The following is a 17,797-nucleotide window of genomic DNA, read 5'->3' as shown; positions in this document are numbered from 1 at the left end:
AATATTAGGTGTTGGAATTAATTCGTAGCGTTTTACAAGTGATGGGAAGTACTTTCATTAATGTATTTTTTAATGCTCATGTGAAATAAATAACATTCTTTCATTAAAAAACGCTACGAATTAATTCCAACACCTAATAGTATTATTATAACTCAAAATTTTCGGAATTACTTTCATTAAATTAAAAAATGATGAAATTGTATCTCAATACGACAAACATAAAGCGTTTTTTTGGATTCAATGCCTTAAGTTTTTATGATATGCAAAATCAATATCAAAGCGCTATGATGTATAGGATTTTGTACATCATAGCGCTTTGATATTTGCAGTGCTAATACCTAAAAAAAATTATACATATAATATTATACATACAATAAATAAAAAACGGAAATAAATATATAATATGTTATAGGTATAATAATATAAATAAAACCTTTAGAAATTTCCTGCAGCTCCAAAAAAAGTTCTCCTCTTCTTTTTTTAAAACTAGATTTTAATCATTAATGAAATACTTTAATGTCAAGATATATTTGTGAATTTGGAATATATTCATCTTCCTTATAAGGATTAATATCAAAAAGTACGAGAGCAAGTCAATAAGTTCTTAGAAAATCTGTCAGAGGGCACTGGCAGTGTCATGTCACATTAATTTTTGATAAATAGCATTTTTCAACTGATTACTGTCAAATTTTGAGTGGAAATCATCGCGTGGTTTCATTTCTATAGACAATTAAAGCGAACAACCTTTGTATTTTTGGCAAAATGGAAAAAAATGAGTTTTGTGCAGTGATCAAATATCTACATACGAAAGATTTAACGCTGAAAGAAATTAAGCCAGTTGGATAGTGTTCATAGCACATCTGCATCAGCGTTTGCAACTGTATACAATTGGGTGAATGAATTTAAACGTGGTCGTACATCCACATGTGATGTACCTCGGGATGTCCAATTGAGGTTGCTATGCCAGAAATTATCAATAAAGTCCACGATATTGTTTTGACTGATCGACGAGTGAAAGTGCGAGCTTGTTGAGGCCACAGGTATATCACATGGAACAGTTTAATTTTGCACGAACAATTGGATATGAAAAAGCTATCGACAATGAATGCCGCGTTTGCTCACTGTAGACCATAAGCGCGACCGTGTGACGATTTCAAAACAATGTTTGAAGATGTTTCAACATAATCCAGAATTTCTGCGTCGATTCATTACTGTGGACGAAACATGGATCCATTACTTCACCTGAGACAAAGAAACAGTCAAAACAATGGACTTCACCGAGTGAATCAGCTCCGAAGAAGGCGAAGACTGGCGTGAAACTGGCTGGAAAGATGATGGCCATAGTTTTTTAGGATGCACGCGGTATAATTCATATCGATTACCTTCCGAAGCAAACGATCAATGGCGATTATTACGCGACCTTATTGGACCATTTCAATAACATTTTTTAAAGAAAAAACATCCCCATTTGGCGAAGAAGAAAGTGCTCTTCCATCAAGATAATGCACGGGTTCACATCAGTGCCCGGCACCGATAGCCAAATTCAACGAATTCCGCTACGAATTGCTTCCCCATTCAGCATATTCGCCAGATTTAGCCCCCTGCGACTATTTCCTGTTTCCAAACCTGAAGAAATAGTTCGGAGGAAAGAGATTCATCTCCAGAGAGCAGCTCATCGCCGAAACAGAGGCTTATTTTGAAGGATTGATGACTATGTTGAGAAATAAAAATGAATCGATAAAAAAAATGTGTTTTACTATGTTTGCCTAAAAACTTATTGACTTGCCTTCATAGAGTTTTCATTACATAATCTCTCTTCATATAGCACAGAAGAATTTCTTAAAGATTTATTATTTTGTCATGTAATTCAGTGATGAATTGCTCCATCAGTTTGAAAAGAACGATTGAAATCCGTAAACTTAGATAAAATCCATTCAAAAAAGAAGAAATATAATGTCGTTATTGGACTATTAACAAGGGAGGTTAGGCAACTCAAAAATTCAAAAAATTCTGAAACTTGGTGTGCAAGTAGTTCATTCATAACATAAAATTATTTTTTGTTTGTGCGGAATTTTAGTTTTAGAGGGTGAAACACTCTTTTGAAAAAAATTGATTTTTTTTCTTTCGAAGAGAATATCGTCGAAATTATAAGGGATAGAAAAAAATTTTCACATTAAAAATTAAATGGCTTCATAAGTATTACAGAACAGTAATAAAAAAATTTTTTAAAATAAATTATTTATTGTATATCCCTACCACCACCCATATTTTAAAAAATTAATGTTTATGTAACTAAAATTAAAGAACATTTTACGCTGAAAACGATGATGTATATGATTATGTTCCATTTTTCAAATATAAACGAAAACTTCTTTATTTGCCCTGTATGTATTGGTCTCATATCGCACTTGACTGCGCGAAGTAGCGTGAAAGGCAAATACAATCCATCAGTACAATATCAGTACAACAGCAACCACTGAAATAAGAGCTTTTACATAACAACAATAATAATAATAGCAATAATAATAGTAATAATAGTTTGTCAAACTGCTTGCAAAAACAGTCTCAAATATTTTTATTGTGCATAAAGATATACACAAAACACTTTGGACAATTAAAAACAAAGCATGAATAAAGAAATTATTATTTTTATAAAATATCATGCATTTAATTTTGGTCTTAAGAACAGCTACTTGCAACATAGTGAAAAAAAAGATACTGTATCAACAGTAATTCCGCACGAATAAAAAATAGTTTTGTATTCCAGATGAAATACCCTATTTCCACGCAATGCTTCAGAATTTTCTGAATTTTTGAGTTGCCTAACTTCCCTATTAAGTACCTGAGCGCACATCATGTTACCATGGCAGAAAAAAATCGGAATCAGTAATGTCCATGATAACGAAGCCTCTGGACTTCTAAAAGGGAATAAATATGAAACATTGAAATTGTGGATCCAATATTTATTATTTTATTAAAAATAATTTGATTCAATAACATTATTAATGAAACAATTATAATCAATTTTTGTATTTAAAGAAATTTTTGTTTAAAGAAACCAAGTCATTGAATTTATAAAGTTAATTTTACCATGTTTGATTATTAAAATAGTTCATAAAGCGATATATACTTACAATTAATTATTATTATTAATATTATTATTATTATTATTAATATTTCAGATTAATATTTCAGAAGAGGATTATTAATATTTCAAATTAATTGCGTTTAATGCCGACAACCATATCGGCACGTAATTATCATTTCTGAAATTAATTCAATTGTTTGAAAATATATATATTAGTTCAACATCTTAATACTCAGACCGTAGTGGCGCTTCGGATTTTAAAGTTATTTAACATAAACGGTCTTGTTTCCTATCTTATTGTTTATACACGCGCGCTGAAAATATGCGTTACTCTCTATACATATTTGAATCATTTGCGAGTGCGTCTAGCAATAAGGACGCGTTCTCAACGAAAGTAAGTGCCAGTAGTAAGGGCCAGATCCACGTGGTGGGAGAAATAACGCCAGTTTTAATTTTCTGCACAATATATATTTAAATAGCAGTATTATTTGAATTACACTTAGTGAAAGATTGCTGGGCTTCGCGGCGATTGTAACAAGTCCTTTGAATTAGTGCTTGCGTTTCGACAATGTGATTCCGCGCGAAAGTGCTTTGGGTCGGCTCTCAGGGCGAATTGTACTGCTGAGAGTTATCAGCGCGACTAGAAGCTAGAATAACGCTTCGGCGGGCCATAACAATTCGCACGGTATTGACGAATGTATTTCGCGTGAACGAACAAGTGAACCTTGACCGTCGATCCAGTCCTAAGCATGATCCTTTGAGAAGGAGTAAACAAAATTCCAATCGTCGGCAACAACAGTCACACGCTATCGATACATGTACTTCGCGTGAGCGAACATTACCGCCCGCCTTGCGCGAATTGGTCGCGCAAATTTACACACTCCTTTAAATTGCGTTGTCGATTTCTACAGGCAGTCGCACGAGCTTTGTAATGGGTCGAACAAAGATTGAATTCCTTGCCTTAATGGTGACAACGCGCACATTTCCATCGTGCCCTGGGTGGCACTTGACCACTCGCGCTAATGCCCACTTTGTAGGTGGCAATGTGTTATCTCGCATTAAAACTAATTGTCCGACGCCGATGGACGCAGTGCGAGAATACCATTTGGAGCGATGTTGACAAGACAAGACATAAGACTGCGTCCATAGTCGCCAAAATTGTTCCAACATTGATTGGACCAGCTGCCATCGTGACAGCGTATTGATTTTTATCGCCGATACAGGAGATGGAAGAGCGTTAAGGGGTCCTCCAATAAGGAAGTGCGCTGGCGTCAAACAGTCCAGACTTTCGGGATCGTCTGTAAGGGCCCCAAGAGGCCGTGAATTAAGACACGCTTCAACGCGGCAGAGCAATGTAGCAAGCTCCTCATATGTCGGAGTGCGATTGAGTAGCACTCGTTTCAGATGATGCTTCATTGACTTGACCGCCGCCTCCCACACCCCACCGAAATGAAGAGCAGCAGGTGGGATGAAGCACCACCTAACGCGATCCGTAGCAATACGATTCTGGAACTCAGGATCCGCTACCGCGTTGCCAAATGCGTCGCGCATCTCCTTATCGGCTCCCTGAAAATTTTTTCCACAATCGCTATGGACAGTCTGGGGAAGTCCTCGACGCGATACGAATCGCTCGAACGCCGATATAAATGCTTTCGTTGAGTACTCAGTGACGAGTACTCTAGATGCACTGCCCGAACGGCCATACAAACAAATACCGCAATGTAGGCAGATTGTGATCGAACGCCGCGACCGCTCGCCATTCGCACTCGAACGGGTCCAGCGTAGTCCACGCCACATTCGCTAAATGCGCGAGGAGGGCGAATCACCTGAGCCGGAGGCAAAGAACCCATCATTTGCACCGATATATCTGCACGAATTCGTGCACAGGTTATGCAGTTATATACTATCGTTTTAACAATTTTACGTGCGTGAAGCACCCAGACGCGTTGTCGTAGAGTGCTGAGCGTTATTGTTATGCTACCATGCAGACATCGCTCGTGCGCATCCTGTACAAGAAGTCGTGCGACATGACCTATCTAGTATAATAGGAAACTTAGCATCATGACTAAGGTCAGAGAGAGATAGACGACCACCGACACGCAGAATACCGTCTGCATCGAGGACTGGGTTTAATCATCGCAGTGGACTTCCACGTGGTAGTGGATGCATCGACTGCACTCCACGAATTCCGGTGGCAGAAGGCTCACCATCTTGGAGGATATCGATCTCGGTTGGGAATTGCGTACGTTGAAGAATGGACAATACACGATTTGAACTATGTACCAATTCATTAGTGGAGGGAACGTGTGACAGAGCGGAACCTCGTGGTGAGACCCATCGCAATATGTATGCTATGACGCGAATTAAACGTTTCCATGAAGAAAATCTAAGAAAAATGTCGCAGGGTTCCGATCCCGATATGTTCGCATGATTAACTATCGCTTTCATCTCGAGCGGAGCGTCTGGGTTTAAGGGTGGTTCGAGAATAGGCCATTCACTGGGAACACAAGAAAGCCAAGAAGGGCCGTTCCAACACAGATCCAGGTCGCCGATTTCCGCAGCAGATACTCCGCGTGAGGCGATGTCCGCGGGATTCGATGATCCCGGAACGTGTCGCCAGGGTACATTCGGTAACCTTTCGTGAATTTCGGAGACACGATTCCCGACAAATAGTTTCCACTTGAGTGTTCTCGCAGCCACGCCAATACTATCGTCGCATCGGTCCAGCAAGTGATCTCGCAATTTTCGAAAGCCGGTACACTGCGTAAGGTCACTAGAAGTCGAGCGAGTAACACTGCTCCGCACAACTCGAGACGTGGGATCGTTTGTTGTTTCAGAGGAGCCACCCGAGTTTTGGATGCCACAAGCATACACTTTACGGCACTGTCTTCTGATTCTATGCGGGTGTAAATAACGGCGGCATAAGCCTTATTGGATGCATCCGAAAATCCGTGGAGCGATATGCGTTGAGCCACACCGGGCGCAAAATCGGTTCCGAATCATCAGGGGATCGAAACTCTGCTTAGTAATGGGAGCGGATCGACGAAGCTATGCCATTTGTTTAGCAGGTGCGTAGGGAGTGGTTCGTCCCAGTCCGCGTCACATGTCCAAAGGGACTGCATCAAAATTTTCGCCACAATCACCGCCGGGGATAACCATCCTAGGGGGTCAAAAATCCGTGCGATAAATGATAAAATCGCACGTTTCGTCGAAGCACTCTCACCGTGGAAATCCACAATGAAGTGGTAAGTGTCGGTTCCCGGGCGCCATGTGACTCCGAGCACTTTAAGGCCGTCATCAATTTTGAATCCCTTGCAAGGGGCCAAACCGCGACGAGAAGAATCGATATCACTTAGTAAGTGTTCGGAATTACTAACCCATTTGTGTAATGAAAATTTACCACGCGCAAGAATTGCAATTAGTTCGTCGCGCATATGTTTGAGATTTGCCATTGATGACGATCCGAAAAGCGCGTCGTCGACGAACATGCAAGTTTTTAGTAAGTTCCTTCCGAGCGGCAAGTCAGTCCCTTCGTCATCGGCGAGTTGTTGTAACACCCGTAACGCAAGAAATGGGGCACTAGTCCCATATGTCACTGTCAATAATTGGTATTCCTGAAGGGCATCTGAAGGAGACTCGCGCCAAAGGATTCGCTGACAATCGACGTCTCTTTCGTTGATTAGTATTTGTCGATACATTTTTTCAATGTCGGCGCAATACACATATCGATGTGTGCGCCATTGCGTATGCAGCATCGATAGATCCGACTGCAATTTTTGACCTGTAAGTTGAAGGTCATTTAGTGACCGTCCATTTGTGGATACCGAAGACGCATTAAACACTAACGCGTAATTTCGTTGTAGAGCTCGAAGCCTTAAAAACGGAGTGATGTGGTAAGTATACTACTGGCGTATCCGGTGATTGCTGTGGACCGATGCGCATGTGATTCAACGCTGCGTATTCTTTTAGGAATGCGTTATAGGTCTTGCGGTCACTAGGTTTCGAGCATAAGCGGCGTTCAAGTGACGCAAAACAATGCAGTGCCCTGACACGTGTGTCACCTATATCGAGAGGGGGAGGGTCGCGAAAGGGGATGCGAACTATATAGCGGCCATCATCCTTTCTGGAATGGGTCGAACGAAAGTGCTGCTCGCAAAGAGTGTCGTTTATCGATAATGAGGGACTAGTATTTACGTCCTCGATTTCCCAGAATTTAGCGACGGCACGAGTTAGGTCCTCATAAATGTAAGCATGATGCATATGCGCGAATGTATCGTCTGTTATTTTATTCGTAGACCGTATATTTCCCGAAATGATCCATCCGAAAATCGTGTTTTGTGCAACCGGCTCGGAGAATTTGCCGCGGCGCAGTCCGTCGCGCAGTACGTAGGGATATATGTCAGCTCCGATAATGGCATGTATTGGCGTGTCATCCGTAGGTCTTTCATCAGCGAACGTCAAATTCTTAAGGTGCGCCCAGTCTGATAGAGTATATCGGAATTGGGGAATGTACGAGGTAAGCGAATCGACGATCAATGCGTCAGTTGCTAATGCAGGCGAGCTGCTAGTAGTAGGACTAATCGTTACCGGTACGACGCGTTCAAGGCGACCAGTCCTGCAATTCCCGATTCCTGACACCACTGCCGACGCGGGATACGTTCGAGTGCGTAAGGCGTTTGCGAGTTTCCGCGTGACGAACGTATGCGTCGACTTGATCGAGTAATGCACGAATTTTTATCGTACGCTGAGAACGGGCTGACACTAATACCCATGCGGTAGCCAAGACAACATGCGCCGGTTGCTGATTCGTACCTAAATGCGTCTGTACAAAACTTTCATCAACGCGCGGTGATGGAATTGTCTCCGAATCATGACCTTCACTTTGGGTGGAGATAGAAGTCGAGGGCGACGCATCTGATCCTGAGTCGCGGTGCAACAGCGTATGATGTCGCGATGCGCATTAGACATTTTCGTGAACGTTAAAATAATGATTCAAGAAGGAAGCATCATCTTTGATATGCATAAAAAACCGACTAATTCGGGGAGATATTTAAATTATTTTTCGAATCATCCATTAGCACATAAAAAGGGAGTAATCATTGGGCAGCTTGACAGAATTTTAATGTTGTCCCATTCCAAATTTCATGAAAAGAACATTTCGGATTTAATTCACACTCTTCTCAATAATGGCTATCCTCTCAAATTCTTATTTTCGACGATTAACAATAGAATAAAAACTTTGGAAAATAGAACTAATCCAGAAAAAAATCGTGAAGTAAATAATAATGAATATGATGCCAACAAGAAAAAATTTTTCACGATACCATACTTAAGCAAGGTTTCTGAAAAATTCAAAAAACTTGCATATATTCATGGGTTTAATATAGCTTATAAACCGATGAATAAATTAAATACAATTATTAAAACAGGAAAAGATCCCTTGCTTAAGGATGACCATTGTGGGGTAGTTTATAAAATTAATTGTTTGAATTGCGAATCGTCATATGTTGGCCAAACTAAGAGAAAATTAAAAAACTCGTATTAAAGAACACAAGATTGATATTAAGAAATCTACTTCTGAGATATCAGTTGTTTCACGTCACCGTGTGAATGAAATGCATGATTTTGATTGGGATAACATTAAAATTTTAGATACAGAACAATCATTGATGAAACGAAGAATTTCAGAAATGATACATATTAAAAACCAAATAAGTGGGATTAATAAACAAAGTGATACTGAAGGTTTGCCTGATGTTTATCTTCCTCTTCTAAAGAAAGATCTCTCTCGCACTTAATAAATAATTCTAGAACTTTCTAAACTATTTGACTCATGGATATAAATAGCGGAAAAATATGTGATACGACCAATAACAACACATAGTGTCACGATAAATTTCTATCTGTAAAATGAGTATACTTATAATTCATCGATTATTTTGCTGTAAAACAGGTAATGTTTCCTTTGTTTTATACTCCGTTTTAAAAGATATTAATAATAAAATAAATTATTGTAAATTAGAATCTGGAAATTCTCGTTCTACACTTTTCACTACATGACTTCTGACGTTCTAACATTATTATATGAAGCAGCGTCGCTTTGATGCAAACACGATTTTTACAATCATAACACACGATGGTTGAATTTTATTCCAACTTGATGTAACTCTGCGTCTTAAGAATATTATTAATTTTACTGAAGATGGCCAGATTGTGGCTGAAACGTTTAATGTTTTTATTGTAATTCATAATGCAAGAATAATTAAATAACTAACTACATGTGCTGTGGTTCTTTATGCTCTTTCTTTTCATATTTTTGAAATTATAACCACATTCATTTTTTACATTTTTAAAGTTTATTACAGTTTTTTAAGATTAATTTGGGAAATTTCGGGGGATTATTAATATTTCAGATTAATTGCGTTTAATGCTGACAACCATATCGGCACATAATTATCATTTCTGAAATTAATTCAATTGTTTGAAAATATATATTAGTTCAACATCTTAATACTCAGACCGTAGTGGTGCTTCGAATTTTAAAGTTATTTACAATTAATTATTATTAATATACATTTATAAATCGCACGATAAATAAGATGTTGCATAGAACTTCATTTTTTAACATTAAATAACATAGTGTCATATTGATAATCTTGACTATTTTGCAAACCACACGATAAATAAAAGATATATAGTGTTTTGTAGAGCATAGATTGAACTATTAACGGAATAAGATAATGCAATTAATAATATTTGTGCAGCATCTAGTAAATAAGTTTATAATTATTCGTGCATTTTGATTCATATAAATATATCCGAGGAAATACTATTCCCAGTTTCATTTGTGACAATCAGTCACCATTCTGTTAATAATAATTGTTTGACAGAATTCTCTTTAAAGTGGCATCATTTAATTTTACGAACGTAATGAATATGTTAGCAACTACATTTCAAATTGCGAGTAATAACATAAACACCTATAATTGAAATACATAATGAAATTCACGATATTCTATAAAAATGTTCAAAATATTCGTTCGATATTATTATTAGAACATGATTACGTGCTGGATTTTGCCGATCCAACAGAACCACGTGGAGCACAAGTTGTATATTACGGCTGCAGAAAAAGAAGAAGATAAAGATAGTTTTGAACCTGAAGAATGCATTATTAATGATGAAGATGGCAAAGTCGACTTTTATAAAAAAAAAGCTATTCATTTTAGGATGGAAAAAAGTCCATCGAGGCTTAGTTAGTGTGCAGTCCAAGTTTCGCAAGGTTAAATCCTTAAATCAATAGGTTGGAGACAAATATAGAGAAAGGTGGAACAAATGCAGATTCGCATTTATTACGGAATACGTATTGCAAAAGTTTGAAGAAGTTGTGTGATAAAAGATCTATTATTCATGACGTGAATTTAAGATTATGAACCTTGGAGGCAAAGGACCAAGACTTATAAATTTAAAGCAAATAAAGTGGTGGATTTGGAAATTCAAGAATGTGCACAAAATTGTTTCTCGCAAGATAACAACATTCAAGATTCAATTTAAAATATTACTTGAAAATATTAGCAATCTAAAAGATGTCGCACAATCGTTTGTTTAAAATGTAAGATCATCCCAGCTATCGGAGTTGAAGAAATTTATAATGCAGACGAGATCTTGAAATACATTCTGGGTGAACATTGGCGAAATCAAGAATAAAAACAGTTGAAGCAATGATTCAATCGGTATCTTCTACAATGCATAGTTATCATGCTGATTATTTCGGCAAGTGGATCTTTTCTTTCACCATTATATATAGTGTTAAAAGAATCTACAGGAACATTTGGACCACGGATGCAGGAAACTCTATTCCGCTCAGTTAATATATTCAATCGAAGCCAGGAAAACTTAACACTTCAAGACATGGTTTAGTGAAGTGTATCTACCGAATACTGGCCGTAAAAACATGCTTCTACTCGACAGGACACTGTCCAAGTCAACTAGAACAATACATTCCTGAAGATAAAGAAATAAAATTTATGACTATTCCAAAGAAAGCACACGACAGGTTTCATTCAACCTTTAGATGTGTTTAGTTTTTAGATTTTGATGAATTTTGTACAAGCGTTTTCCGATAATGTAATACTTCAAGAAAAAAATATCAATTTACACTCGCGTAATGACATAATTAAACTGCAATCATTAACCCATAACCAATTTTCTTCGCCTAAATTCAAAAATCTCTTCCAATATGCTTGGTTTAAAAGCAGGTATTTAACAACGCATCCCGGCGAATTTCCAAATCCTGTAGATTTTTGTTATTTCAAAAATGAAAAACATGTACCCAAATGAAGTATTTGTGAAATGGCCGCTTTTATGCGTTGTGCATAGTGTGGCGAGTATTTTTGTTTTCAACATTTTTATGAGGAATACCATTACTGTACTAATTACAATCCATAATTTAAAGAACCTTTACAGTTTTGTAATCTCTCGCAATGTATAATTAAATTACGAAATATGTACAAAAAAAAGATTACATTATTAATGTATTATATATTAATAGTCAGGAGTCAAACACATCCGTATTATTGAAAATGTAAATCGGAATGTTTAACAAGATTATCAATATTACTCTGCACAATTTAATATTAAAATAGAGTTCTACACACTATCTTATCGTGCGATTTTTAAAGTAGTTAAATAAAATAACAAATAGTATATGTATGTATGTTACAGTTATTATGATTCATATATCTACGTTACTGCGATTATTTTAATTAATTTGAGAGTTTTATCTTTCACACATACAATTGTCAGTACATACTGTTTGCATATTTATTCGCTTTTAGAATTCCAGAAGCTTCATTATCATGAACATTACTGATTCCGATTTTTTTCTGCCATGGCGACATGACATACGCTCAGGCACTTAACAGAGAAGTTAGGCAACTCAAAAATTCACAAAATTCTGAAGCATTGCGTGGAAATAAGGTAGTTCATCTGGAACACAAAACTATTTTTTATTCGTGCGGAATTACTGTTGATACAGTATCTTTTTTTTCACTATGTTGCAAGTAGCTGTTCTTAAGACCAAAATTAAATGCATGATATTTTATAAAAATAATAATTTCTTTATGCATGCTTTGTTTGTAATTGTTCAAAGTGTTTTGTGCATACACTATAAAAATATTTGAGACTGCTTTTGCAAGCAGTTTGACAAACTATTATTACTATTATTATTGCTATTATTATTATTGTTGTTATGTAAAAGCTCTTATTTCAGGTTGCTGCTGTACTGATACTGTACTGATGGATTGTATTGTATTTGCCTTTCACGCTACTTCGCGCAGCCAACACGATATGAGACCAATACATATAGGGCAAATAAAGAAGTTTTCGTTTATATTTGAAAAATGGATTTTTGGAATATAATCATATACATGATCGTTTTCAAAGTAAAATATTCTTTAATTTTAATTATATAAACGTTAAAAAATTTTTGAAAATAGGAGTGGTGATGGGGATATACAATAAATAATTAATTTAAAAAATTTTTACAATAAATAAATAATTTAAAAAATTTGTTTATTACAGTTCTGTAGCCACTTATGAAGCCATTCAATTTTTAATCTTGAAATTTTTTTCCTTTATAGTTTTGACGATATTTGCTTCAAAAGAAAAAAACCAATTTTTTTCAAAGGGATGTTTCATCCTCTAAAATTAAAATTCCGCACAAAAAATAGTTTTGTGTTACGGATGAACTGCTCTACTTACACACCAAGTTTTAGAATTTTTTGAATTTTTGAGTTGCCTAATCTTCTAAGTTTTTAAAAAATTTATTCTGTAGCTTGCAATGGTTTAATTAACCATCTATCGTGAAAAACGATCTTAAAGCTTCCCATTCAATAATACGTTCTATAACCATTATTAAAGACAACCAATGTATTTGAGATGGATGTAACAACTTATGTGATACCACATCAACAAATTCTTGAAATTGACGAAATTGGCATTGCCTTTTTGCATTTAATTGAAAAAAATTGTATATATTTCTTGTTAAATCTTCAAGTGATCGGGGAAGACTTTTGGAAGCTTCACTTCCGCATAAGTGTACGGAATGACACACACACACACACACACACACACACACACACACTTTGAAATAAAAATATTAGGACATTTTTCTCTCAATCTACTAGTTACAGAATTATATTGACCCATCATTGTACTGCAACCATCTGCAGCAAATCTAATCTCATATTTGAAAGAAATATTGAGTAATTATCAAGAATTGTATTATGCTTTTAAATAAATTTTCTATTGTTGCACCTCCGTTAGCATTGCTTGAATCAAAAATTTTATACAACTTCCAAAATTCACTGACAATCTTTTGTAAAGTAGTATCATTAAATTTCATTACTACACATGCGGTTTTAATGCAAGATATGTCAGTTGATTCCTCTGTAAGACTAAATTTATTGTTTCTTAATATCTGAGCCAATTTGTGTTTATAGGAAGCACCGATAACATTTATTGCAATACTAGTTGTTTTTGTTCTTTTCATAACAATTTTTTTTATTATAGGATGATCATGGCAAATATCTTTTAACGAATCCGTTAAATGATCAACCAAACGAAAAGACAGATTATGTTCCAATCAATTTTATTTCAGTTGACATAACAGTCTTATCTGCAGATTGCATTTTCCTAGTGAAACATGAAATAGATCGCTGTTTCACAATTGCAGTTTGCATTTTTTCTTTATGTCTTATACTTTTTCCATGTCATTTAATAACTGTAATATAATATAAAACCATAATATCTGTGTTCATTGAACAATGACAATATATACACTTTGCTCTGTATTCATTGTTCTGGTCACGATTTAACCAAGCACAGAATTCTGGTTGAGAAAACTATTTATTTGTAAATTTTTACTTTCGGTGTTTTGTTAATCGTTCTTTTTTTTCATTTTTTGATCCACTGTAATCAATATCAGACTTAGTAAGAGAATAAACAAAATACTTTAATATGTTAAAATATCATATCTTTTCTTTTCTATAGATGAATTGTATGCTGATAAAGTCTCATCTGCATCACTATTATCACTGAACTCTATCTGTAATATTAATTAATATTTTGTGCTTTTTAAATTATTCTCTATTATGTTTATAATTAAGTAAATATTCAACTAAAAATGCGTTTCGTTCTACGCATGATGCGTATGATGTATCATTTTATTTTGTTACTCATCAAATATAAATGAGGATAAAATAATACATCATATGCAGCATGCATAAAGCAGAACACACCCTAACAATAATACAAGCTCAATATTTCCTACTTAAAGCTATTATAAGATAAGATATAATGTCATAATGATTAAACATATTGGGTATGGGAAAAAGTTCGTGGCGGTTTTTTAGTAAAATTCAAGTGTTTTTCTTTGAATATTAAAATTAATTTATTTAAACCAAATATGTTCCATTATTTTCAATAATATTTTGCTATTTTTGGGGCAGAGTCATAATCCCATCGCGATAGAACTTCTGTGATTTCTGGTCGAAAAATTGCTTCAAGTGATTTTCACAGGCCTCTTTTGAAGCCAGCTTTATACCATTAAGAGAGTTCTGCAGAGACCTAAACAAATGATAGTCTGAGGGTGCTATGTCACTATACGGTGGATGCAAGATTTCCCAGCCAAGCTCTTGCAATTTTTGCCGAGTTATCAAAGATGTGTGTGGTCGAGCGTTGTTGTGATGGAAGACGACACCCCTCCTATTAATTAATTCTGGCTTCCTCTCAAATGCTTGTTATAATCTCTCCAGTTGTTCACAGTAGAGTTCGGAATTAATTGTTTGATCGGGCGATAACAGCTCATAGTGAACGATTCCCTTCCAATCCCATCACAACATCACCTTCTTCGTCATCAATCCAGGTTTTGCGATTGCTTGTGCCTTCTCTTCTTCCTTTATCCACGATCTTTTGCGAGTTCGATTGTCGTATGTGATCCATTTTTCATCATCAATTATCATTCTCTTCAGAAATGGCTCAATTTCATTCCGTTTCAATAGCGTATCGCAAATGTTAATTCAGTCCATCATGTTTCTTAATACTCAATGTAAGGAACCCAAACATCGAGCTTATTTTTGTATTCAGCTTTGTGTAAATGATTTAAAACTGTTTTGTGGTCGATGCCTAGTTCTCTGGCAATCTCCACAATGCTCACATGCTTATCATGCTCGACTTTTTGCATATTTTCATCGGACTTGTCAGTGATTGGTCGACCGGAGCGAAGTTCATCTTTCACATCAAAATTACCAGTACGAAAACGAGCGAACCATTTCTGTGCTACTGATTTTGATAACTTCACCGTAAATAGCACAAATTTTTTCACAAACTTGTGCAGCATTCTTGCCGTTATCCTAATATTACAAAAGTAATACAGGGTGGGCCATCTATTGGTACGTTTTTGAATTTCGTCGTATGGCAACACCGAACGAGCTACAGACCCGAAATTTTGACAGTTTATTAGTCATACCGTCCGCGGCACGAAACAACATGTTTTCTCTTGAAGAGCGTTTTGAAATTTTAAAAACTTATTTTCAAAGTCAGTGCTGTGTCGCCGAAACTGTACGAATTTTGAAAAGAAATATGGGTCGTGATAGAGCACCCACCGAAGGAGCTATACGCAAATTGGTGAGGAAAGTTCGTGAGAAAGGGATGTTAGTGGATGACATTATATTACGACTGTTTTGAGTGAAATTGGCGCCGAGGTAGTCCAAAATGTCATTAATAATTGGGGTGACCGAATGGCATACTGTAAGGCCAGTAGAGGGAGCCACATGAACGAAATCGTTTTTCATTCTTGACGCGGATACTTTTAGCTTCACAACAAAAAAAAAATTAATAAAAAATATCAATGTATGCTCATTTGATCGCATTTTTAAAAACGTACCAATAGATGGCCCACCCTGTACTACAAAATGTAGCGAATTTTTTCCTTATTTATTTCCATTTTCAAAATAAAATAACTTTTAATCCACTTCATCGATTTCAATCTTTTTCAGCTCAAAACAAAGATTAAAATGTCACTTTTTAAACTCACGTCTAGTGTTGTCGATGCGATTAGTAATTACCGAATGCCGAGCATTTGATGTCATTTAGTGGCAAAATGCCACGAACTTTTTCCCATACCCAATATATATACATGTATATCTTAAAAATATCATTAGACATTTTTTACATTATGTATGTGTTGATTTTGAAAATGTATGTTGTCTGAGTTGTCCTACTTACAACTATTTTTAAAACTGACAATCATTATAAATCCATCATTCAAATAATACAACATGTCACGATAACATTAAAATGACGTCAAAACGACATCATTTTGACGTTATCGTGACTTAGTTGTGTTACTTGAGTAATGTGTTTATTATCTCGATTAGAAGAAATCGTTCATATTAAAAATAACTTATGTCTCTTACGTTTGTGAAATCTATAAACTCTTATATCTATATAAGTTGTGTATTTATTGCACTGTAATTGCGTATATATATATATATATATATATATATATATATATATATATATATATATATATATATATATAAAACAGGCTACACTTGTCTACATCAACATGTCGTAAACTATATTATGCAGTTGTCTTGTTATTCGTTATACCACACACTTGAAATTAACTATTTTGAAATTTTAAATTGCAAAATTTTTGTCATTATCTTTAACATTAAAATTCCTTCTTATATGAAGTTCTTTCTAACATATTTTTTAATTTTTCTTTTTTGTCTATATATTGGAAGCTTTCAAATATATTTAGCGCCAAGTAAAACTTTATGAGCGCTTTCTAACAAGAAATGTGATTTGTTAGATCTGACTCTAAGGTAAAAGCCAATCACATTTGTTTGCTATTTAATCGCTTAAGGGGATGCTGGAGTGTCCTGTTTTACCATTAATTATTAAAGACTCTTTTCTCTTAATTTATGGATTGAAAAATCCTTCTCCATAATTAAAGTATCAACGACAACGCAATTCGCCAACTACATTTGAATACGAAAAACGAAAGAAAATTGAAGACTTACAGTTATCGGCTTCGGTAGTCAACACGTCACAATATATGCTGCATATAAGAGTTTCAGATCTTGCACGTTCATAAAAAGTAGCTGGCGAATTGCGGAAAACTTAAATGAACAATCCTATGCTTTGAAATGAGGTAGGGATTTTAGTATAAGAGAAAAGAGAGATCCGAAAATTTCGTTTGTATATTACGAGTGAAATTGACGTGAAGCCATGAAACCAAGCAGTATTTTAGTTCCGCGATATTCTGACAGCGGCGCTGTCATGAAAAGTGCGTCTCTAAACCATAGAAATAATCTGAATTATCGACCTACTCAGGCCCATATTAATAAACGTGCCCTGATCAAAGTTTTTTCTTTTGAGAGGAAAAATAATAATAAAATAAATATGATATTAGTTATTTTTATTTTATTAAATAATTTCTTCCTAAACAAGAAACGTACCATATTATTTACATATGAATACAAATGAATGATAATTATTTTAATTGCACTGTTCTGTCTTTTACATACATTTTATTTAGTAAATTATTGATGCATATATATATAAAATACACACATATATATATATATATGTATGTACGAGGTCTGTTCAAAAAGTATCGCGAATTTTGAATTTCCGCGG

General features: G+C 35.3%; 1 protein-coding gene and 1 pseudogene across 1 annotated transcript; one reads left to right on the top strand and one right to left on the bottom strand.

The window, feature by feature from the left end:
* Window positions 1-3,973: 3,973 nt before the first annotated feature.
* LOC147909085 (uncharacterized) lies at window positions 3,974-6,786 on the bottom strand. The gene is made up of 4 exons (XM_087408283.1): window positions 6,312-6,786; window positions 5,296-6,015; window positions 4,804-4,955; window positions 3,974-4,654 (listed from the first exon to the last, which is right to left on the bottom strand). The coding sequence occupies exons 1-4, from the start codon at window positions 6,784-6,786 to the stop codon at window positions 3,974-3,976; spliced, it is 2,028 nt and encodes a 675-aa protein (XP_087264409.1).
* Window positions 6,787-7,499: 713 nt separating this feature from the next.
* On the top strand, window positions 7,500-15,863 carry LOC147909084 (uncharacterized; annotated as a pseudogene).
* The last annotated feature ends 1,934 nt before the right edge of the window (window positions 15,864-17,797 follow it).

This window comes from Acromyrmex echinatior, chromosome 7 (assembly GCF_024713525.1).
Source record: "Acromyrmex echinatior isolate Ae372 chromosome 7, ASM2471352v2, whole genome shotgun sequence".
Classification (NCBI taxonomy): Eukaryota; Metazoa; Arthropoda; class Insecta; order Hymenoptera; family Formicidae; genus Acromyrmex; species Acromyrmex echinatior.
This window is presented reverse-complemented; position numbering and strand designations above follow the sequence as displayed.

Coding starts and splice junctions, on each gene's coding strand:
- LOC147909085 (XM_087408283.1), bottom strand. CDS start 6,786: ATGTATCGACAAATACTAATCAACGAAAGAGACGTCGATTGTCAGCGA. Junction 6,016..6,311: donor CTTCATTGTGGATTTCCACG/GTGAGAGTGCTT, acceptor GCATCCAATAAG/GCTTATGCCGCCGTTATTTA. Junction 4,956..5,295: donor GATCGATATCCTCCAAGATG/GTGAGCCTTCTG, acceptor GAATTCGTGCAG/ATATATCGGTGCAAATGATG.